The sequence below is a fragment of the Rhinolophus sinicus genome, chromosome 12, assembly GCF_057876585.1.
Source record: "Rhinolophus sinicus isolate RSI-liver-muscle chromosome 12, RSI-T2T, whole genome shotgun sequence".
NCBI classification, from domain to species: domain Eukaryota; kingdom Metazoa; phylum Chordata; class Mammalia; order Chiroptera; family Rhinolophidae; genus Rhinolophus; species Rhinolophus sinicus.
The window spans coordinates 18,007,574-18,030,091 of NC_142512.1; the positions used below are offsets into that span (position 1 = coordinate 18,007,574).

Below are 22,518 nucleotides of genomic sequence, written 5' to 3' on the forward strand. Positions count from 1 at the left end.
GGCGTGACAAACCTCACTTCCAGCCTTGACTGGGCTGGAGCCTGAATCCTGGCTCTGCTGCTTATCAGCTGGGTGGTGTTGACTTTCCAACTCTGAAGTTTCAATGAGATTACATGGGTAAAGTGCTCAGCTCAAAATAATGGTTATCTCTGAGGTGAGATGTGTACTCTTTGTACACTTTAGTTGACTTTGACTCGGGGCAGACAGAGTGAAGAGGGACCACAGAAAGCACAGCGAGAAGCTGGAGTTCCTACAAAGTGGGATTTGAGACGCCTTCGAACAAAATACAAACCCTACTGCCTGTCAAGCAGAAATGACTAAGAGTCATTTCTTCAGCTTTTTGAGTCTTAGAATCTTCCAGGAGCAGCTAAAGCTTCTATCCATTGACACCCAAGCCCATTTAACACTTAAAAGTTGACTAGGGAGGACAGGGAGAAAAGGGATCCATAGAGAAAAAGCAGACAGCCCTTGAGACCACTGAGTTGCTGAGACACCTCCCCCCCCAGGCCCTCATGCCAGGGTCTCCCAGCTGGGAAGACAAGGAAGAGGACTTCTCTGGATATTTGGCCCAGAAGGTCAGGGCAGGGAATGTTTGGCTGCGAAAAGCCAGACAAGCCCTTTAGTCTGAATCCTCTCAGCTCCTTCCTTAGGTCCCTGAAGGCAAGGGTGGAAATGACTTACCCAGAGAGAGCTCTGAGCCACCAGCCACTCACACAATGTCATCTGGTCCCTTGCCATCATGAGCACAAATGCCTAATGAACACTCAGCACTGTTTTAAGCCCTTTACACATTCAAATTCATTTAATCCTCACAACAACCCAAAGATCTTATGTGCTGCATAGACCATCAGTATCCCACTTTACAGATGAGAAGACTGAGGTCCAGGGAAGAGGAAGGTATTGGTAAAGCCAGAATTAGAAGCCAAGCAGCCCAACTTCAGAAGCCTTCCGTGTGCGGTGAAAGTGGATCGACAGCAATATTCTAGACTTTAGAGTTTTTAAAGTATCTACTCTTGGCTCTTGGGACCTTCATGTAAAGGGAAAGAGGATGTCTTATCAACTGAGGCCCAGAGAGGTGATGTGATTCACCCAAGGTCATACAGCTAGTGGAAGGTCTGGGGCAGTTTTGCTGCCAACTAGGCACCGGGTACATTATCTGACCCCTGGCCAGCTCGCCCCTCACCCAACTCTTCCCTGGGCCAGTGGGGGCACTGTGCCAAGGGGTGGGCAGAGGGGCGGAGCAGATCGGGACCTGGCGGCCTGGGCGCTGTCCGCGGTGCTGATCCGCCCGCCTCACCCTTGTTCGCCAAGTGGCCGGCGGGTTCCCGGCATTTCCCTTCTAGCTCCCAGCCAAAGCCAGCTCCACGAATTCGGTGGCCCGCTGGGGTCCTTAGGCCCGGCTCCTGGGGCTCCCGGGGTTTCCCCCTCCCCAGACCGCGGAGCCGCCAGCCTCCCTTCCCCCCCGCCCCGCCCACTGCCCCTCCCTGCCAGTCCCAGGTCCCTCCTCCTCCCCCCTTATCGCTCCCGCCCCCCCCCCCAGCTCCCCCCTACGGCTCGTTCGCCAGTTCCGGTCACGTTGCTGGGTGTTTACGCCCGGAGGCCTCCCCGGACGCCCCCTCAGCGCCTTGGAGCCCCCCAGAGCACGGGCCCTGCCGCCCCGCAGCCTCGCAGCAGCTGATGGCGCCACAGCCGGAGCGGGCGCTGCGGAACCCCGAGCGCAGCTAGCGCGGGGAAGAAGAGCGCCTCCCCCACCCAGCCCGGCCCGGACCCAGGGCTCCTCTGGCCTGTAGCTCCCTCAGGTCCCCAAGGTGAGGAAGCTGGTGGGCTTGAGGGGTGGGCGCCGGGGTGACCCCGGGTGGGGAGCAGCACGGCCCGAGCTCCAGCTCCCCTGGGAGGGCTGGTGCGGGGCTGGGCACCGCAGCGCGCCAGGCAGACAGGACCCACGGGCTGCTGGCAGAAGTTGTGCTCCACCGTGCAGACTCGGGCCCTTTCTGGCCCTGGCGGAGAGTCCAGAGCAGCCGAGGTTAAGCCACCGCCACCTCCTGTCGCACACATCTTTCTTTCTGCCTACCGTTTTCTGTCCTGCCTGGAGCCTCTCTTCCCCCTCCGCCTTAGTCTCATATCCCTCCACCGTCTCTGGGAGTCATGTTCCAGGAGTAATCAGGGCAGAACATCAAGACTGAAGGGGGTGGGGGCTCCAGTTTTCCCATATACCCCTCTCCTGTGTGCCTGAATCCTCAGTTTTGCTGATGTTGGGGTCGTGGGATTTTCAGTGGAGTGGGGGAGCCATAGCCTAGGGGTACTGGAGGAGGAAGGGCCTGGAGTGGACAGGAACACAAGACCCCTAGAGAATGTGGCTCCACCAGTAGCCAAGTGCCCCCCCTTACAGAGAGTCTCAGACATTTGTCAAGGGCTGACTTCTTGTTCCCAACTCCAGTCCCCCAGGAGAGCCAAGGACCTGGTGGTGGGGGAAGTGATTATTTTTTAATACATGTTCTTAGTTGCCCTGGTGATTGCCAGTAACATTCAATTCATTCTCCCTGTTTCACCAATATTCCTTGTGCTCCTGTTCCATGCAAGGGATTCCTGAAGACAAAAACCTGCCCTCAGGAAGCTTATGGCTTAGAGCAGAAGACACACACACACACACACACACACACACACACACACACGATACATGGTAGAATGCCTGGGGAACACGGTGGCAGGAGAGAGCCAGTCCAGCTCGATGGGGGTGAGGGCAGGCTTCCTGGAAAAGGCAGCATTTGAGCAGGGGAGCATCCTTCAAGGTTTAAGGAGGCAGAGATGGGGGAGGGGAATAGTAAGTGAGGGATGTTCACAGGTACGAGGAGAGTTTGTTGTGAGAACAGCAAGAGGGAGAATCCAAAAGAGGAAGAGATCAGACTGCTTTTAGATGGTGAAGAGCCTTAAATGCCAGGGGAGCACCCAGTGGAGTGCTCCTATTTGCCAGGCGCTGTCGGTTGTGTGTATTGGGCAGACTGCTTAACCCCTCCGAGCCTGTTTTCTCATCTGTGGAGTGGATATGTGTACTAATAGAACCTTCGACGTAGGATTATTGTGAAGATAAATGAATTAACACATGTAAAATGCTAAGAACAGTGCCAGCCATTTGTTGTAGTTATTATTGTTATGAGTATTATTACCTGTACAATAATAATTATTATGTATTATTACTTGTGCATCCAGATCAGAGAAAGACGTCTTGAGTTCCTACTCTCTCTCTTACTACAGGTCTCAGAGTCAGGTAGTTAAGAGGAATAACAACTAATAAAAATAAAAAACATTTTAATTCATTTACTTGCTCATTTATTAGCATGACTGTCCTACCTAATATGCCTGCCTTGGCAATTAGAATGATGCAAATAATTTTAACATTCTCCTTGAAACAAGAAGGCATACTTAAAGAATTTTAACAAAATGTGGTTATTGAGTGTTCAGAACAGCACAAGGATATTTGTTGACTCGATAAATATTTTCAGTCCCAAAGAGAAAAGACATACTAAGAATGAAATAGAAACTGGGACAAGAGAAGCAGTCAAGGGTGAGAGGTGGCAGATAATGCAAACTCCATGCAAGCAGAAAGCAAGAGTCTTCAGTTCTAGTTCCTCTCCCAGCCACTGCGTGTGCCTGAGGGAGAGATGGGGGTCAGCAGGGGATAGGGGACATTGAACAGACTAAGGGAGGGGGAGTGGTTGGTCACCCAAGGAGAGATTGTATTAGAAAAGTGGTTTTCAAACTTTTGGTTAGCAGGAGCCTTTTCTCCAATGAATTTGTGCACACAAGCCCATAAAAAAGAGGAGTAAAAACAGCAAAGCCTCAAGTCCTGCCCCTTGCACCCAGCCCCTTTGGGCATCATCTGAGACCCCTCTGCAGACCTCGGGGGCTCCATGGAGCAAATTTGAAAATCACCGATTGAGATGATTCTGAAGACTCTTTAGAGCTTTGAGCGCTATGATTCTGTCCTTTCTGTGGTTCTTCCAATCCAAAGAACTGTAAGAACTGGAGAGGGGAGAGAACCACAATTTCCTACTTGCCAAGTCAGTTGTAGGCAGATAGCTGGGAAGGAAAGTGGGTACCCAGAAGCTCCAAAGAGACAAGCAGGAGGTGAAGTTGTTTTCAGGGACCAGGAGCTCAGGCCTTAGAGAGTCAGAATTGTGCCAGGGTCAGAGGGTTCCTGCGCCTGACGCTTTGTCTGCAATTGGGGAACTGAGCACAGAAGGCGCCTCCTACCAACTTCCCAAAGGGGAAAAATATTTGTAACTTTCAGACAGATCAGAAGCATGTCCAAAGGACTTGGAATTAACTCTATAATTAACTCTGTGTTACGGGCCGTTTTTATTTAATTTTTAAAAATGAACTTTTGCCATCGAGCAGGAAAATGAAAAGAAGGACAGGGACAGCAGAGACAACGCAGTTCCTGAGGTAGTTAGGAGAGTGGACAGACGCTTCTGACTTTAACCTGTGAGGTTGGGCATCTCAGACTGGGTGTGGGGAGACGACAGAGCTGATGGTTCTCACCCTTCAGCTGCTGCACTGGCCTGGACCCTCCTCAGGCACGAGGTTCTGAAGCCAGGAGGTTCCGGGGCTGCATTTCTCTGTTAAAACCTGACCTTTTCCCTGGGATGGGCCTTCCAAAGTACACGTGACTCCCCAGCCACACAGAGATCTGTCGTCCCCGGTTCCCCTTTCCCCACTCCATCTCCCGCCGTTCCCCAAACAAACTAAACAATAACGTCTAAGAAAGAATATTTGCCAAGATCATTTGTGACCCAAATTTCTGCCCTGAGAAGAGCAGCCTGCCTAGTTGGAAGCAAATACTCAAGTCCTTCTGCAAAGGCACGGAAACAGCTGGTTGACTCATCGTGTCACTGTGGCCAGGGTCCAGTCTCCAGGGCTGTGTGGAAAGGGCTTTGACTCTCCTGAAACATTTGCACTTCAGCAGCTGGGAATAGACATTTTCTTTCTTCCTCATAAGCACAGGCCCACACACCTTCATCTTCCAGTTACATGCACAGCACACATACAGATTCCAGAAAAGCAAGAGCCCACACATTCAGGCATGCACACAATCGTGCACTCCTTGAGGCATGGAACAGGCACAGGGACCTGTACACACACACACATGCACACACATCTCAACATAGATTTTTCAATAGCAGTGACATAGCTCACCTGTTCCTCCCAAGTAATGCCCCAGGATATCGCACTGCCCGTTTGGCACCTATTTCTCCTTGTCTGAGTCTCTTGAGCACGTCAAATCTAACATGTCTCAGGCTGGAGCTTACCTTCTCTGCAAATCGGCTCCTTCACATCAATTCACCCTGGCTCTGCAAATTCTCTGACTCATATATTCCACCGATATTTACTGGGTATCTCCTGTTTGCCAGATACTGTGCTAGGTGCTAGGGAACAGGAGGAAACAAAACAGTCCATCTTGTATTGCTAACAATCTGGCAGGAGAAACAGACAATAAACAAAAATGCACTATATGCATGTGGTGATAAGCTCATGGGAGAAAAACAATGCGGATTAAGGGTGTGGAGAGTGACAGAGGGCTCTATTTTAAATCAGATAATCAGAGAAGGGCTCTGAGTAGATGACATTTGAACAGAGTCCTGGATGGAGGGAGGGAATTGGCCATGAGGGTATCTTGGTGAGAGGCATTCCTGGCAGAGAGGACAGCACATACAAAGTCCCTGAGGCAGGGGTGAGCTTGGCATATTCAGAAAACAGCAAGGAGGCAAGCGTGGCTAAGATGGAGCCAGCAATGAGAGAATAGTAGGAGATGAGGGCAAACAGAGCCTGGAGCAATTAGGTAGACTCTGGTAAGAACTTTGGATTTGGTTTTAAGCCTGATGGGAAGCCACTGGAGAGTTGTGAGTGAAGGATGGGGTGACATGAGCAGATTTGCTAAAGGAACTGTCACTGCTGTGTGGAAAACAAAGGCAAGCATAGAAGCGAGAAGCCAGTTAGGAGGCCACTGCAGGGGTATACGAGAGGCTTGGCAGCTGGGCTAGGGAGACGGCAATGGAGGTAGTGAGAACCGATTGGACTCAGGATTTTTTCTGAGGGTAGAGCCAACAGAATTTGCAGATAGATTGGCTGTGGAATACAAAGAAAGAAAGGAATCAAAGATGACTCCTAATCATTTGGCCCGAGCAACTGGGTGAAGAGGCAAATGGCAGCACTGTTTTTCAAGATGGCGGACAGTAGGCAAGAGCAGGTTTGTAGGAACAACCACAAGGGTTTGGTACTGGGACTTGTAAGTCTGAGGGACCTATTATACATCCAAATGAATGTATTAGGTAGTCAGTCTAGTGTTCAGGGGAGTTAGTTTAGGGGTCAGCATATAAACAGAATTTACAGCTGTAGGATTGGACGAAATCACCTTAGGAGTGATTAGATAGAGAAGGGGTCCAGCGTGAAAGTGCTCTAATGAGAAAGATGAGAATGTGAGGGGGAAATCCAGCAAATGTGCCTTCATACTTGAGGTGCCCAGGCCGGCAAACTGGCAAACATCATGGACATGCCCCTGCCCATCATCATGACCTATCCAATCCATCCCACATCCTGCCAATTCTACCCCCAAAATATACCTGGAACTTCTTTCTATCTTTACCTCCATCATCTGGTCCAGGCCTCCATCATCTCTCACCTTGACAATGGCTGCATTCTCTCAGCTGACCTCCCCGTATCCACTTTGCCCCCTCCAATCTGCCCTCCCCACAGCAACCAGGGTGATCTTTTTAAAATTCAAATCATATCATGTCCCTCCCTGCCTAAAATCCTTTAATAACTTATCAATTCACTTGATATGAATCCAAAATTCTTAATCTAGTTTACAAGACCCTGTGTGAGCCTTCCTTTGCTAACCTCACGTCCTGCGAGCCTCCCCTAGTACCTTACACACCAGCCGTCACCAGCAGTTGGTAATGTCTCTGTTTCTCAAAAAGACCATGTGAAGCACTTAGTACAGGGCTTGGCACATAGTAGGTACTCAATAAATGTATTCTATCATTATTATCCCAACTCTGGGCCTTCACAGATGCTGTTTCCTATTTGGATGTTCTTCCCAGTACTCTTCTAACGCCTACCCCTCCCTCAAGTCTGTGTCACTTTTCTGTTGCCTAACAAATTGCCACAAACTAAGTGGCTTACAACAACATAAAAGCATTTTCTCACAGTCTACAAGGATCGGGAGTCTGGCATTTTTTACCTGAGTCCTCTGCTCCGGGTCTCACAGGCTGAAATCAAGACTAGCTGCATCGCTAACAAAAGGCTCAACTAGGGAGAGATATGCTTCCACGATCTCTTAGGTTGTTAACAGAATTTATTTTCTTGTGGTTGTAGGACTGAAACTCCTATGGTCTTGCTAGCTGCCCGCCAGGGACCATCTTCAACTGCTAGAGGCCTCTTTCAGGTCCTTGCCTGTGGCTTTCCCCACAGCCTGTGTCACAGCATGGCAATTTACCCCTTCAAGGCCAGCAGAATTTCTCTCAGGCTTCAGATCTCTTCCTTCAGTAAGGGCCCTTTGAACTGGCCTGCTGAGAACAATCTCCCTTTTGATTAACTCAAAGTCAGTTGATTGGAGGCCTCAATTACACCTGCAGAATCCCTTCATCTCTGCATTAACCTAATCACAGGAGTGAAATCCATCAGAATTCACAGTCCCACCCACACCCAAGGTAAGGAGATAAAACAGGAGAGTGAGACTACCACAGGCTGAGAATCCTGGGGGCCATCTTAGAATGCTATCTGCCATGAAATCTCTGCCTAAAGTCACTTCCTCAAAGATACCTTCTCTGACCCCAAATGTCAAATAGGTTTCACTTTATATGCTTTCACCTTACCCTGTAGGTTTCTTTCATGGTCCCTATCACATTGCAATTGTACACTTCTTTGTATTATTATGTTTGTTTGATGCATTATTTACTTGTTTAATTCTCTCCCCTTCGCCCTGTGAGCTTCATGAGAGCAAAGATTTTGTTTTGTTCATCACAGTGACCCTGGTACCCAGCATAACAGTTGGCGATAGTCAATCATTGAATGAATAAATGACGAACAAATGAGCAAATCCAGACAGGGATTAACCTACACTCACACACTGAACAGAGAAGAGAAGGGACGTAGCACTGATTCAGCCAGGTCCTGTGCTAAGTGCTCCATCCATTTTAATTTTATTTAATCCTCACAGCTGTCCTAGAACTGTTAGAATCGTGTTTCCCCAAAATAAGACCTAGCCGGACAATCAGCTGTAATTGGTCTTTTGGAGCAAAAATTAATATAAGACCGGTCTTATTTTACTATAAGACCAGGTCTTGTATAATATAATATAATACAATACAATACCGGGTCTTATATTAATTTTTGCTCCAAAAGACACATTAGAGCTGATTGTCCAACTTGGTCTTATTTTCAGGGAAACATGGTATTAGTAGCCTCATTTTACAGAAAGGGGGTAAAAAGGTTCAGAGGGGTTAACTGTCTTGCCCAAAGTCACACAGCAGGTAACTGAAAGACCCACGATGTAAACTGGGGATTGTTCTCAGTGTAAATGTGGAATATTCTTAGGATTCAAAAGATTTGGTTGGACAATTGGGTCTGCCACCACTTATTGACCATGTGAACTGGCATAAATCACTTCAGCTCTGAGTCTCTGTTTGTTTGTGAAATGAGGTGGCATACCTACTGAAGGGTGGTTGGCAGAAGTAAGATAATGTCTATACAGTTCCTCAAACATAGCAGATTGTCAGTAAATGTAGCCAGTGATACCCACAGGCCAAAAGGCCACCCTCTGCTGAAATGAAAGACCTATTTGGTTGGACTCTGGTGTCGGGGGGACACAAGGGAAGGAAGTCCAGAAAGAGAAGCCTATGAATGTGAGGGTCTCAGGTAGACCTGCTTGGGGTGACCCTATAAATGAGAATCTGCATTTGCAGAGACTTACATGGAAGCCCATTGGGAGGGGACCATTTGCTGAATGGAGCCATCCATCTATCCATGGGCCTTCTTCTCCTCTGTCCAGGGAATTCCTGGGGCAAGTGGAGGCAGTTCCTTCAAAAGTTTAGGGAGTCCCTGGCAGAGAAGGTATGAGCTGAGTGCTGGGTTCCAGAGGTCTGGACCTCCACTGCCCCCCGCCTCCTGTTTTTGCCCTCTGCCTCTCTTTTCCAGGATGCCGATGACCACAGGAAAGACTGACTGGGAAATGGGAGGGGCCAGAAGAGGGCGCCCTGAAAGGCCAGGACATCTTTAGGATTCAGGGATGCAAACCTCCCCCTTCCATCAGTGTCTTAGGTTTCATTTCCCCCATGGATTCCCTGCATGGGTCTCCTTAGCACCCTCTCCCATTCCTCTTTTAAAAAAGAACTCCACCACCTGCCTTCAGCCCACAGTTAGTGTTAGTAAAACATTCATCAGATCTTCCTCCTCCCTGACCTAGAGGAGCCCAGAGCTCTGGGTTGGGGTTAAGTCAGAGAAATGGAGTTCAACTGGGAGAGGGTGTTCTCAGAACCACCCTGCTGCCCTGCCAGGTGAGGGTGGCTCACGAGCTGGGATGCTTACAGGATGGCAGAGCTGGAAGAGACCTCAGGGGTTTTTTTTATTCCAAACTAAGAGAGTAATCTTAGTTTAGCCCTGAGAAAACCAAAAGCCCAGAGAGGGAAAGAGCTTGCCTAAAGTCACACAGCTGGTTAAGAAGCAGACTAGAACCCATCTCTGTCTCTCTTTACTGACTTTGCTGCTCCATTGGTTTTCCTCTCTGAGAAGTAAAGGAGACCATGGGGCAAGGGAGTGAAGCGATTTCCCTCTGGACCTCTGGTTTTTCATCTGTTAAATGGGAATAATTATATTTCCCTGCCAACCCACCCACATGTTCGTGAAGCTTTGGTGAGTAAATACAGGGGAAATGACCATAAAGGCAGAATCATCTAGCTGGTGGCAACAGGACCTGAGATTGAAGGACACTGTGAGGGATCTGAGGGCAGATGGAACCAGAAGATGTGGGTTCACTTTGTCCTCCTCCCCAGGTGGGGCCCAGGCCTGGGTTTCCATGGATACCATGTCCCTGGAGCATCAGATCCAGAGTGTGCAACGCCACATCAGCTTCCTGAAAAAAGAGCAGATGGCCTTGCTGCGAGACCTGCACCTGGAAATCCTGAGGCTGCAGAAACGCTGCTCAGGTGAGGCTGGGAAGGATGGCTGGGGGGTGGGGGCAGGGCGGGCAGGGGCGACTGCCAACATCATAATCATTTGTCTCCGAAGGGGTGCCCACCGTGAGTCTCTCTGAGCCTCACAACAATCCTGCCAGGTGGGTGTTCATCACCCCTTTTTCTGGATGACAGAACTGAATCTTGGGGAGATGAGATACAAGTTTCAGGGCAAAGGGCTCTGGTTCGGTAATGGAGGGAAACCTGGAGTCCATTCCTGGGGATTTCCTGTCCTTTTCTATCACATGTTCACCCAGCATCCCCCAGCCCTAAGAAGTCCTTGGTCTAGTTGGGGAGACACACACGCACAGGGAATATTAAGAGGTATAGAAAATAAATAGGGCCAATGGGAGTTCATGGGTAGGATCCAGTATGGCTTGAGGCGTGGGTAATGGGAGAGGAGACCGGGAATCCCAGGTTCCCCAGAGAAGAGAAGCATTTCACTCTCTGAAGGCTGAGTAAGATTTAGACATACTGAGACATTACATGGGAATGAGGGTAGAGAAAACATTCCAAATGAAAGGAACAGCATGACCAAGTACAGAGGTAGGAAACCAAAAGCTTAGGGAAACTTCTATTTGATGGATAAAGCTGAGCTTAAAGGAGCAGGGTGAGAAATACGGCTGGAGCCAGATCATGGAAGACCTTGAGAAATATCAGGACAGCTAAGAATTTGGCCTGTCCTCCTGGGTAGTGAAGGTTTTGAGCAACATAATGCTGCATTAAGAAACTCAACCTGGCAGTTGTATGGAAGATGAATTGGTGGGAGAGGGAGGCAGGGAGGCTAGTGACAGAGCTGATGAAATGGTCCAGAAGAGAGATGAAGGGGGATAGAAAGGAGAGGACCAGTGGGAGGCAGATGGAAGGAAAGTACTTGGCAACCAGTTGGGTTTGTGAGCAAGACAGAGGAAGGCACCAAGGACAAAGCTAAACCCGGGGCCTGACCTCCCTCTTGGACTTGAGGCCTCAGCTGCCTGGCCCTCTCAGAGGCCTGCCTCTGGCCTAGGTGCTCACTCAGGCTGAGTATCCAAGTGCAGGCTTTAGAGCCAATGACTCACAGAATGTCTCAGCTGGAACAGCTCAACCTCCTCATTGTACAGGCAGGTAAACTGAGGCCCAGAGAGAGAGAGAGAGAAAGAGGGCAATGTTAGTGGCAGAGCCAGGATTAGAACCCAGAGCTCCCAGTCTTACGTGCCTCTGCAGCTTTCTGCACATTCTGTCCCCAAAATGTTCCGACTTCTACCTCTTTTCCAGCCCCTCCCTGTGCATGGGAGGCTCCCCATTTCCCAGAGGGAAACTGAGGCCCAGAGCATTTGAACACCCTGCCTGGCTTCTAACTTTGTCATGGGAAACCAGTAGTCCTGACTGTCGGCCCCACAGCTTCCTCTGGCTCCGTATGCACTGGCCACATTCCAAGGCCAGGCTCCCTGCAATCTCCCCCAAAGCCTGGACAGCAGCCATGGCCAGTCCCACGCCAACTCACCCTGCCTGATGCCACTTTTTCATTGCAGTAGCATTAAAGGAACGTTGAGATGAGTGAACCCTAAGACCCAACAGTTCTTCCTGTAATTTCTTTTTGCTTTGCCCTGTTTCTGAAGACCTGGGTCCTTCCATTCAGGACACAGGCCAAGATCCCAAGAAAGTGTAATAGGCAGGAACAGAGGGCCCTTGGCCCCCACCACCTTTCTCAAATGGGTATGGACCTGCAGCCTCTTGGTTATAGATTAAGGAGATAAAAATAACTCTGGGCTGGCCTGGGGCAGCCACTCTTGGGCCTGAAATGACTGAGTAAGGCCCTCCCTCTAAGGGGTGGGGGATTGAGGAGGAGAAGGGAGCAGAACACAAGAGAAGACTTTTTAAAAAAAAGTAAATTCAAGAGGGACCCAGAGGCTGGGAAGGGGAGGAGGGGAGAGGGGAGGGGTTGGTGCAGGAGCAAAGGGGACAGGGCTGCAGGGAGAGCCTGCCAAAAAGGGGTGACAGCTCAGAACGAAGGGCTTGACAGGTGGGTGGTGGGGCAGCTAGATGATAACAAGAACTGACCCTACGTATTATTCAGCACTGACTCAGCCCTGGGCTGAACCCTCTGTTTATTTTCTCTCATTTAATCCCAGCAACAGCCCCTTGTGTGGCAGGTGTGATTTTTGTCTCCGTTTTGCAGATGAGAAAACTGAGGCTCAGCTCAAAGAGCTGCTGTCACTGGCCCAAGATCACACAGTGTGTCTGACCTCACAGCATGCTCATCTAAACCTTGAGGACTCTGACCAGAAGATGGGCAGAGAGATTTGATGGGATGGGGGAGTGGGGTCCAGCTGGGATTCTATCTCCCCTCCCCCACTCCTGTGGTTAAGGTTAGAGGAAAAACCAGCCCAAAAAGAATTAGTGGCAGAGCCAAATTCCCTTGGGCTATGCCCCTGAATCTAGTCCAGGGTCCCTTGGGCTACATAGCAGGGCCTTGGAGGAGGGGCCAAGTTGGCCCCAGGAAGCCCTGGGGATGGAGGCATCAGTCCTCCCAGGGTCCTCAGGGAGGAGGTTCAAACTCCAGTCACAGCAAAAGGCCCAGGTACCCCGGTTCTCCGTCTCCTAGCAATAGCTGGCCTCCCCAGAGCCCCTGGTCTCTAGAAGAGCTGGATGAGGGCAGAGAACAGGGGCAGGCAGAGGGTCCACAAGGCTGTCTCTGTAGGTGCTGCTGTGTGCTGGTCCCAGAGACATGTTACCTGCCTCCACCCCCAGGTTCACACCTCCTTTTGGGCACTAGACTGCACCCTTTCAGGTACACACAGGTGCTCCTGAATAAGTGCCCTCACACAGGAAGCTATGACTCCCCACCTCCCTGGTACCCCTTTCCCCAACACCTGGTGGAGTTGGGGAAAGGTGGGTAGGACTGGAAAAATGATCAAACTCAGCTGGCTGAAGGGTGGGGCGTTCTGGGCTGTAAGTAATGGGGACTGGGAAGACAGACAGGCAGAGAGGTGGGGGCTGGGGTGCTCTACTGCTCAGGGAAAAAGTGCTCCTACACCAGCGCCCTTGGCGGGCTCCTTGGCTGCCCCGCCCCACCCCTCAGCGCCAAGCCACACACCGTGCCAAGTACCATGCAGGCTTTCCATCACCAGGTGGCGCTGTGCTCCGTGAAGCCCTTTTCCTTGTCTGGTGGAATACGATGGAAGCCGGGCTTGGAAAGGGGCAGGGCTGATATTCAAAAAATAACATTGGCACAGCAGTGCTGGCTGTGAAAACAGCGAAACGCATGTGTCCTCTGGGTAAATAACCGCTACTCTGAGTCCTGCTCCAGTGATCCAAGCAGCCCAGGACCCTCCAGGCTTCCCAGATCCACCAACTAAACACTAGAGGGGTCTTCCAAAATGGCTCTAATTGGTTGGCATGTTAAATATTTATATATCACCTCTGGGAAGGGGCAAATACTCCTCCAACCCCCAAAGCAAGCCAGGCTTCTCAATCCCACCAGAGTTAAACTAATCCCGAAATCCAGGCCATAGAGCATGCACTGGAAAGATCCCTGGGCTTAGAATCAGGCAGATCAGACTCAGGCTATGCCTTGACACCTCTCTTCATCTCTTCCCTCACTGGGCTGTAGTAAAATAGGTAACTGTTTCCCCGAAAATAAGACCTAGCCGGACAATCAGCTCTAATGCATCTTTTGGAGCAAAAATTAATATAAAAATTAATATAAGACCCTGTCTTATTTTACTATAAGACTGGGTCTTTAATGTAATATAATGTAGTATAATATAGTATAACATAACATAACATAACATAATATCTGGTCTTATTTTACTATAAGACTGGGTCTAATATAATATAATACCCAGTCTTATATTAATTTTTGCTCCAAAAGACACATTAGAGCTGATTGTCTAGCTAGGTCTTATTTTCAGGAAAACACAATAGGTATGTGGGGGCGTAATTTGGATGGTTTCTAAGGATCTTTACTGACATTTTTACTGAGCTGTGATTCCCTGATCTCTCTCTCTCTCTCTCTCTCTCTCTCTCTCTCTCTCTCACACACACACACACACACACACACACACACACACACACACACGCGACTACCTTTTTTTTCTCTCCCCGCAGAACTGACCCATGACCTGGAGATGAGAGAGGCCCAATCTCACCAGCAAGGTAAGAGAAGGATGACTGATGGGGAAGTGCCCTGGGAGCGCAATAGCTCACCTTTTCCCCACCACTTAGTAGGATCCAAGCCTTCTCTGTCCTCCATCCAGACTTGGGGACAGCCACTCCTCAGCTTGTTGAGCACAGTGCAGGATGTCAGCCCCACTTGCCCACTCAGCTGGATGACCTTGTGCAGTGGACGACCTGCACCACCATACATAGTGCCCTGTATCCATGTCTGTGGCCAAAGTAGGAAAAGGAAAGCAGGAAGGAGATGGCATCCAGGAAGTCCACCTGGCCAAGTTCATTCCTCTCTGAAACCTACCTCCTCAGTCCTTCCCATGTTGCACAAGTGATTCCCATGGCCAGTGTCCATATCCTTCAAGATGCTGAGTGTCAAGATGCAACACAATGGCATATGGGGTCCTTGACTTCAACAACTTTAGCCTAGATGAGGAAAAAGTAGACACACGCGTATTAGCAAATCCTTCATTTTTACAAAAGCATGACTTCTTGCCCATGTAGCCATTCCACTAAAAGACTTTTTTACAGATTATGACTTCAGCCATAAAATGCAAGGTGGGGTGGAGAGATGGTGTTCAGTGGGGACAGAGTTTCAGTTTTGCAAGATGAAAAATTTCTAGAGATCTGATGCACAACATTGTGAGTACACTTAGCACAACTGAACCATACACTTAAAAATGTTTAGAACAGTAAATTTTATGGGGTTTTTTTAACACAACTTAAAACTATTTTTTTTTTTAATGGAAGGGGTTGCATTGTTGAGATCTTAGTCACCAGATTGTATGATCTCTGAGATCTAGGACTGGGTGGCACCCATTGTCTCGAAGTGTACCACACATTACCTGACGTGGAGAGGGACTCTGTTGGTGCTTAATTAAAAATGAATCACAAAAAATAGTCTTTCTTAGCCAGGAGAGATTTAAGAGTGGACTCCTGCCATACTGATGTGCTGCTTATACAACTAGAGCAACACGACGTGAGTTAGCGATGGGGAAGGCTGGAAGCTTAAGGTAAAAGGGTAGGAGCCCTACAAATTGCTTTGAGTATTCGTGCATAAGAATCTAAACACTTATGGACTTGAAGGAATTCTACCCACTTCTTTTAAGTGGCAACCATGGGCTACCTCTTGGTGCCTAGGTACTTGGGAGGAAGGGGGCACACATCCCAGACACCAAGTAAGGACAGTTCTGTGACAACAGTAGCTTTCACTCCAGCTGTTGCCCTTCCTCTAAAAGGGTTTTGGGGGTTCTCTGGACTGAAGTCACTGCCCCAGTGTCCCGGTTTTTATCTTCTCTCAGTGGGCTTGAGAGCTCTCTTTGTTTTCTTTTTCTATGAAAATCACTTGGTGACTCCATTCCAGTCACCTTTTACCTACCTTTTGTCACCTTTCAGCTACCTGTGTCCCTATACTCACTCACATGTGCCAATCCTGGGATGCTTTCCTGCTGAAATGGAGCTTATGATCCAGGAGGCAGGGGTCCTCAACTCTGGGGGTCCATTAGAGTCACCTGGCAAGATTTAAGTAGTGCCAGTTCCCAGGTCCATCCCAGAGATGCTGACTCAACTGGTCTTTGGGAGGGGCCGAGAAACTACATTTTAAAGTTCTATGGGTGGTTCCAATGTATATCCCGGGTTGAAACCCAATGCAGGGGGCAAAAGCAAACAATAGACAAGTAAACAAAAAATTACGAAATGTAATAAATGCTCTGTCTCTGAAGGAAACAAGGTTGGGGCACACTGACTTCCCTTTCTGCCCACACTCCTACTTCTTTCAGCCCCTTGCTCTTGCATGTTTCTCCTGCCACAGGCTTTTGCACAAGTTGTTCCCTCTGTCTGAAGCACCCTTCTCTCCCCTCTCCACTACTTAACTCCCATGCATCCTTCAGATCCTACCTAGCCCAAGTCGCTATTCTGCTGAGGAGACTTCCATGATTAAGTCACATTCTCATGTTAGTCAGGGCATTGGCACATGACTAACCTCGCCTTGGTTTGTGATTCCGTCCTGTACCTCTCCCCCAGCGCTTGATGAAGCTTCATGAGAATGTTTTCTTACCCACCATATCCCCAGTGCCTAACATGGTGCATATAGTAAGGGCTCAACAAATATTTACGGGGTGAATAAATGGTCAGGAAATGTTTTGCATTTAAGCTGAAATCTGAAGAATTAGGGGAGAGTTCAAGCAGACGGTAGGATGGACGCAAGGGCCCCGAGGAAGAAAAAATACTGCTTGCGTAGCCGTGGGGAGGGAGAGCCGGACAGGACGTGTAGCTGGGGAGTCAGAGGCCGTTGTTATAAAGATGGGTGAGCTGTGCGGGTTCGGCCCGGCGGGGACTATCACCTCTATCTCCCTTTTCCAGAGGCGACGTCCCGGGAGTTGGAGAGCAAGTGCCGCACGCTGGAGTCCCAGCTGGCGGAGCGGTCTGCGGCCAATGCGGAGCTGCGGCGGGAGGTGGCGCAGCGCGAGGCGCTGGTGTCCGCGCTGCGCTGCAGCCTGCGCGCTGAGGAGCGCCGCTTCCTGGAGGAGCTGCGTCGCCGCAGCCACCGCGCCACGGTTCTGGGCACCGAGCTGCAGAAGCACACCGAGGCGGCCGCCTACCTCTCCTGCCAGCTGCATGCCGCGCGCCAGAGACTGCAGACACCACGCCCAGGCCCCGTCGCCGCGGTCGCCGCCGAGTCCCGGCCCCGCCGGCGCGCTCAACGGGCCCGCCGCCAGCCCGCCGCGGAGGCCGCCTCCAAGGGCCCGGGTCGGGACTGGGCTTCCTGGGACCGCGCGGGCGGCCTCCTGGATGACGCCGACCCCATGCCCGACCCCGCGCTCTTCCTCTACGCCCGGAGGCCCCCGCGGCCCAGCGGCCGCAGCCCCCGCCAGCCGCCTCCCCAGGAGCCCCCGGACCAAGCTGACCCACTGGCTGCACCCAGCCCGCCCAGTGCGCCGGGGGCCCCCGAGTAGGCACGGGGCTGGCGGAGTGGAGAGTGGGGGTGGCCGGCCCCCGCCTAGGGACGCAGCCCGGGCCACACAGGCAGATCCCGGGGGCCGAGGGAGCCGGCCACTCCCCCAGGGAGCGGGCAGAGGTGGCCCCGGCTCCTCCATCCGTTCCAACCGCCCCGCCTTTTGTATTTCCCACCGTCTCCGAAGCTTCGAGCTCTCCGCTCCCGCGAAGGCGTTCCTCCGCGGGACTCCGCCAGCGCACCTTTTTTGTAGAGGACTAGCAGTACTGATCCTTATCTGGTTCCCACCCTGCCACTGGGAGGGAAGGAGGTGGGGGTCGCGCCATGCCCCGGGAAAGCTGACAATCGTTTGGCAGGAGGGGGAAGGCTGGGCTGGCCTACAGAAAGGAGCCAAAGTGGCACTTAGCACCCCTAGGCCTTCCAACCTGTCCCCACCCCGCGACCTCCCCCAGCCCCGCACGGCTGCTCTTCCCGCCAAGCCTTCCTCCAAGGAGAGGCTCGGGTTCAGGGGCTAGAGGCTGGACCTTTTCCTCGGAAGCCGCTTCTCCTCCCTCTCCCCCGCAGATAGGTCCTTACAGGTGAGCACCGAACACTTTAGAAGACACCTCCTCCCAGAGACCCTGGTGGGGAACGTGTGGCCTGATGGAAGTTTGAACTTAAGGAAGGTAGCACCCACAGACCCTTAGAGAGGATTACAGGATGGGTTTGGTGGCAGAGCCTGGTTTAGAACTGTCTTCTGCTGGGTTCCTCCACAGGACACCAACTGAGATTCAGACTGGGAGCTGTGTTGGTGAAGTGAGGGGACGCTGGTGAGTTGGCTGCCCTGTCAGGCCGGTGGAGGAGCAGAAACTGCCTTCAGGAGGTAGCTGGGAATCTGAAGGTGCCCTGGGAGTTGCCTAGTCCTGTTTATTGGTGCTAATTTTGCCCAGCTTCCTAATTAGCTGGGTGCACCCAGAGGCTGGAAGAAGGGCCCAGTTTCTTGGAAGTGGCAGTTGTTGATAGAGGTCTGACAGTGGTGGGGTGCTCCATGCCCTTCTATTTAGGTTGGGGAGTGGTGAAATGGAAAGTGGAATGCCCCACCTCCTAACTGCATTTCTCCCCAGCTCCCCTCTCATGACCAAAGGCAGTTCTAATCCAGCTGATTGCCTTCACCCCACCCCAAGCCCAGCCTCGAAAGAAGGACAAAACCATAGAACCCCCATCTTGCCTGCCCCATGCCATCCCTCCTCTGTTGGTCCCTCATTGAGTCCTAAGTGCCTGTGAGGTCATCCAGGGGCTGCAGAGGGAGGACATGGGGCAGGGAGAGGCCTTTACCTCACAAACATCCCATCCTGGCACATCCTGACCCTGGTTGAGGCTGAGCTTTCTGTGTGTCACCCAGGGATCCGTGAGATGAGCAGAGCCAATGACTAGGGGTGATGAGCCCTTCTCCCATCACAGCCCCCATGAGGAAGAGGGGGAGAAATCCCCATGCATACCCTCTTTGACTCTGTGACAGGGAGCAGGAAATAGCACACTCCCAGCCCACACTGACACAGTCCCCTCCCCGGCCTGTGGCGCTCGGGACTGCTGAGACCACTGAGCAATAACCAGCCTGGTCTAGGTGTCCAGCTACTGGGATGCAGAGGTCACGGTGTGGGCATCCTTGGCACAAACATTGCTCTCCAGTCTAACTTGGGCCACAGGAGTGGCCTAGGGGCCTTGCTCTGCCTGCCCCCCTCCTGAACCCCCACTCCTTCTAGTCTCTGTGGTTGTGCCTCTGCTCTCTGTCTCCCCTCAAGTGTGTGTAACTCACTGTACCCTCACTCTGTCGCCTCCCTTTCAGAGTGTGTCTGTATGAGGAGGCCTCTCTCCTCTCTTGGCTGCACTCACTTGAAGGGGCCCAGAGGACTGTGGGAAGGAGGGAAAGGGTAACTTTCTGAAGGTGTCTACCCAGACCCTCATGTCCCATAACCTCACTTTTGGGGTTAACGGTGACTTTGCTACGTCAATTCTTCTACAGAGATGACAAAGTACTTTATCCACCCACTCACCCACCCACGAAAAGCCATAGCTACGCCCACCTGGCCTACCCCCCAGCTCTATAGCAATAGCCCTCTTCCCCTTTTCCTTCTGAACCCGAGCTGTCCATTGGGGACCCCTACCATACCCCAAGCCCAGGGATCCTCAGGTGACCTACCTGCCTCTCCCCAAGTGACCCCCATCAGCACCTCTCAAGTCCTGTCTCGCTTCCAACAACCAGTGATAATGACACTTAATTGTGTGTGGAGTGCTTGGAGATACCCCAGATGAAAGTCCTGAGTGCTGGGGCGGCTGACTAGACTCTCAGCTGCGGTGTTGGGGGTGCCTGGGAAAGGAAATAAGACAACCCTCCCCGCCCTACTCAGCCAGCTAGGGAGGGGAGGGGCAGAGGCAGATGCAAGGCTTCCAATTTTAACAGACATTCCCCTTCCCCACCCCTCACCTGGAAATAATGGGCTAAAGACTTCCCTCCACCTGCCTCCCCTGGAGTTTGGAACAGAACCCTCAGGGCAGCAGAATGGAACTTGAAGTCAGTGGCCTAGGCTTGGCCTCAGGGGTCCCAGAACTCAGCCTCAGGGCCTGGAAAGGCCCTGCCCGCTTCCCTAGCCTGGGGAACCCACCCTCCCACAAGCCCCTGGAACACCTAGGTGACCAGAAGGGAAAGGATTGTTTCTCCCCCTCCTCCCCTCTTGTCTACTGCAGGGATCCCCATTGGGGGAGGGGCATGGTGACATGGACAGTCAGGGGTCCTAGTTGGAGCTCCAGCCACCCCCCAAATGTGGACAGACCTAGGAAGGAGAGCTGAAGCTGGGGACACCTCCCTGATCTGGAAACCAGCCAGAGACCAGTGGGCAAAACAGCGTGAGGCTCTGTACCCCGACCCCCGCCATATCCCACCCAGAGTGGCCTGCAGTTTGGAGGACCAGTTCAAGGCTGAAATGGGGTAGCTCTTCGTCAAACAAGCAGCAGAATGGAGGCCTCCTTTGTGGAGAGGAAGGAGGCCTAGAGGGTATGGAACCGCATCTCAGCACAGAGAGCCAGGATCTGTAAGCGCCTGCTCGCTGAGGTGCCAGCCTTGAATGGGGGACACGCAGGGTAGGGCAGAGGCATCCTGCTCCAAATTCTCTGTTGGCTGTGCTTTTTAATCCAATGCTTTTCAGAGTGTAGTCACTCACCCACAGAAATAGAGCCCTATGTGTTAGGGGTGACTGTCATATGCCTTATTCTTAATAAAATATCTGAAAAACAAGCCAGACCTCTTCTCTGTGGCACTCCGCCCCACCCCAACGCAGTTCCGGAGGGTGTGGGAGACATGTGGGGAGATAGAGTGGTTTGGGAGTCAGCCAGTGGGCTGGGTGAGACTGGGAGCTAAGACTTGGGAGTCCCCTCAGTAAGTATTCCTCACACAAGGCAGAAGGTGCTCATCTGAGATGTCCCCCATGCTCAGGCTCATCCTGTCCTCTCCATGCCACCCCAATTTAAATGAAAAAATGAGGCCTTACCTCAGAGGCTCCTGGCTAGGCTTGGGAGGGATAGACTGGAAGAGCTCCATGCCTGAAGTTGCCCATTGTCCTGGCCCGGAAAGAATCCTGGTATTCTGGCATCTTTGGCCATGCTGGTCCCCTTCCCCGACACCCACCCCCATATGATCCAGCTGCAAGAAGCCCAGCACCTCAGAGAAGAGCCCTATTCTTATCCTCCACTAATGACAGTTATCCTGGGGCTGCAGTTTGACAGCTCAGCACACCCAGCACCCACAAGAACCCAAGCTTGTACATTTTCAGTGTAGTTCTGTGTTGTGGAAGGTTCTAGCAGAAAAAGCAGCAGCTCTGTATTCTAAGGTTGCAGGGGACATATTAGTTTTGCTCAAATCCTTCTGATAACAGGACCATGGCTTCCTTTTGAGCAACTGCCCTCCCATCTCAGTCCATGTGTTGGGGGGAAGGGACTGACCCCACACACATGACCCAGGTAAGGTAGGTCACACTGATTGGGTTGTAGTTGAGCACATGACTCAGTCTGAGCCAATGAGAGTTGATCTCAAGACTTTTACTGGAACCATTCAGTCAACACCAAGTTAGGTGACAGGGATCTAGCAGGGAACAAAACGGGATTATTGAGGACAAACTCTTGGGTGGCTAAAGTGGCAGCATATCAGCCTGGAGGTCTGGCAGGCTGTTTGCCACCACAGGGCCTGCCTGAGTATGAAGCTCCACCAAAAAAAAAAGCAGGACCAATTGAAATGGAGACAATTCCTGAGAATTAAGCAGTCTGGATCCAGCTATGCCTGCAGCCCACATATCCTTGCCCTTTTCAGTTATACAGACCAATAAGCCCCCTCCCCCACTTTTGTACTTAAGTAGTCAGCATTAATTAGTGGGTTTTTTCTACTTTTTATTTTAAACAATTTAGACTTAAAAGTTTTGATACAAATGCAGATTTCCTGTGTATCGCTCACCTAGCTTTCCCTGATGTTAACATCTTACTTTATTATAATACAATTATCAAAACTAAGAAGTTAATATTGGTACATGAGTATTAACTAAACCACAAACCTGATTTGAATTACATCAGTTTCTCCTCTAGGGTCCTTGTGGGGACAGAGTCCCAGAGAGCAGTTTCCAGGCTCTCAGCCTCACATAGAAAGGTGCTGGCTCAGGTAGTAGATAGCCATCAGCTGTGACTAGTTGGGCGTCAGCTGTAACCAGTGAGCCATTGGCCACTAATATAACTGCCGTGGCTACACTAGCAGCAAATGGGGGCTAGCAAGAAGATGGTGGCTGAGCTAGCAAGAGCAGATTGCAGTTAGCACGGTGGATTGCAGCTAGCAAGTGAGGTTGGTTGGCAGAGAAGTGGACAGCAGGTAGTGGATGTGTGGCTCCTGCTTCCTGTGTCTCCAACCCAGCCGCCAGCGAGAATATAGTGGTATAACTCCCCTATCTATGGCTCCGTGGGTGTTCCTTTTTGGCCTCGCCATATCCTGAGTTCTTATGTCAGGAGCAGGAGCTGAGTCCCCGCATGACACCCTGCATGACAGTCCTCTTTCTGTCCCAGGATCCTATCCAGGATCCCATTGCACTGAGTTATTTTTTCTTAGTTTCCTCTAATCTGTGACACACTTTTAAAAGCCATTTTGAGTTGAGTTTTAGTGCCTTGATAACTTCAACA

At 51.1% G+C, this 22,518-nt stretch overlaps 1 protein-coding gene across 1 annotated transcript; it reads left to right on the top strand.

Annotated features, from left to right (window-relative positions):
• Positions 1–1,526: 1,526 nt before the first annotated feature.
• CCDC92B (coiled-coil domain containing 92B) lies at positions 1,527–20,599 on the top strand. The gene is made up of 5 exons (XM_088802010.1): positions 1,527–1,808; positions 10,047–10,199; positions 14,316–14,363; positions 16,737–18,137; positions 20,053–20,599. The coding sequence occupies exons 2-4, from the start codon at positions 10,070–10,072 to the stop codon at positions 17,327–17,329; spliced, it is 771 nt and encodes a 256-aa protein (XP_088658136.1). The 5' UTR covers positions 1,527–1,808; positions 10,047–10,069; the 3' UTR covers positions 17,330–18,137; positions 20,053–20,599.
• The last annotated feature ends 1,919 nt before the right edge of the window (positions 20,600–22,518 follow it).

Bases quoted from the DNA above. Each gene is read 5' to 3' on its own strand.
- CCDC92B (XM_088802010.1), top strand. From the start codon at position 10,070: ATGGATACCATGTCCCTGGAGCATCAGATCCAGAGTGTGCAACGCCAC. The intron at 10,200-14,315 runs GTGAGGCTGGGA...CTCTCCCCGCAG, and splicing joins GCTGCAGAAACGCTGCTCAG to AACTGACCCATGACCTGGAG. The intron at 14,364-16,736 runs GTAAGAGAAGGA...TCCCTTTTCCAG, and splicing joins GGCCCAATCTCACCAGCAAG to AGGCGACGTCCCGGGAGTTG.